Source organism: Penaeus monodon, chromosome 25 (genome assembly GCF_015228065.2).
Source record: "Penaeus monodon isolate SGIC_2016 chromosome 25, NSTDA_Pmon_1, whole genome shotgun sequence".
NCBI lineage: Eukaryota > Metazoa > Arthropoda > Malacostraca > Decapoda > Penaeidae > Penaeus > Penaeus monodon.
Window position 1 is genome coordinate 33,647,152 of NC_051410.1, and position 261 is coordinate 33,647,412.

Sequence of the window (261 nt, forward strand, 5' to 3'; positions counted from 1 at the left end):
CGTAATGTTGAAACTTGTGATTATTTTCCCTCTTGACCCTACAAAATAAAACTAACATTCTCTTTTTTCCCTCACACGTATTCTGTTCTACATAAAGTTCTCTCCTCTCCAAAGTTCTGCACGATCGAGGGCTTCATCACGGCCGTGTCTGACGAGTGGCCTAAATACCTGCGCAAACACAAGGAACTCTTTATCCTCATCGTGTGTATCCTCTCCTACCTGGTTGGCCTGTCGTGCGTCACGGAGGTAAGTGGAGCGGGT

At 46.4% G+C, this 261-nt stretch overlaps 1 protein-coding gene across 1 annotated transcript in view; it reads left to right on the top strand.

The window, feature by feature from the left end:
• LOC119589159 (sodium- and chloride-dependent GABA transporter 1-like) overlaps window positions 1-261 on the top strand; it is a 43,877-nt gene that overhangs the window by 38,297 nt on the left and 5,319 nt on the right. The window contains exon 10 of the mRNA XM_037937745.1: window positions 115-246. Within this exon, the coding sequence (XP_037793673.1) occupies window positions 115-246 (132 nt within the window). The remainder of the gene's footprint in view (window positions 1-114; window positions 247-261) is intronic.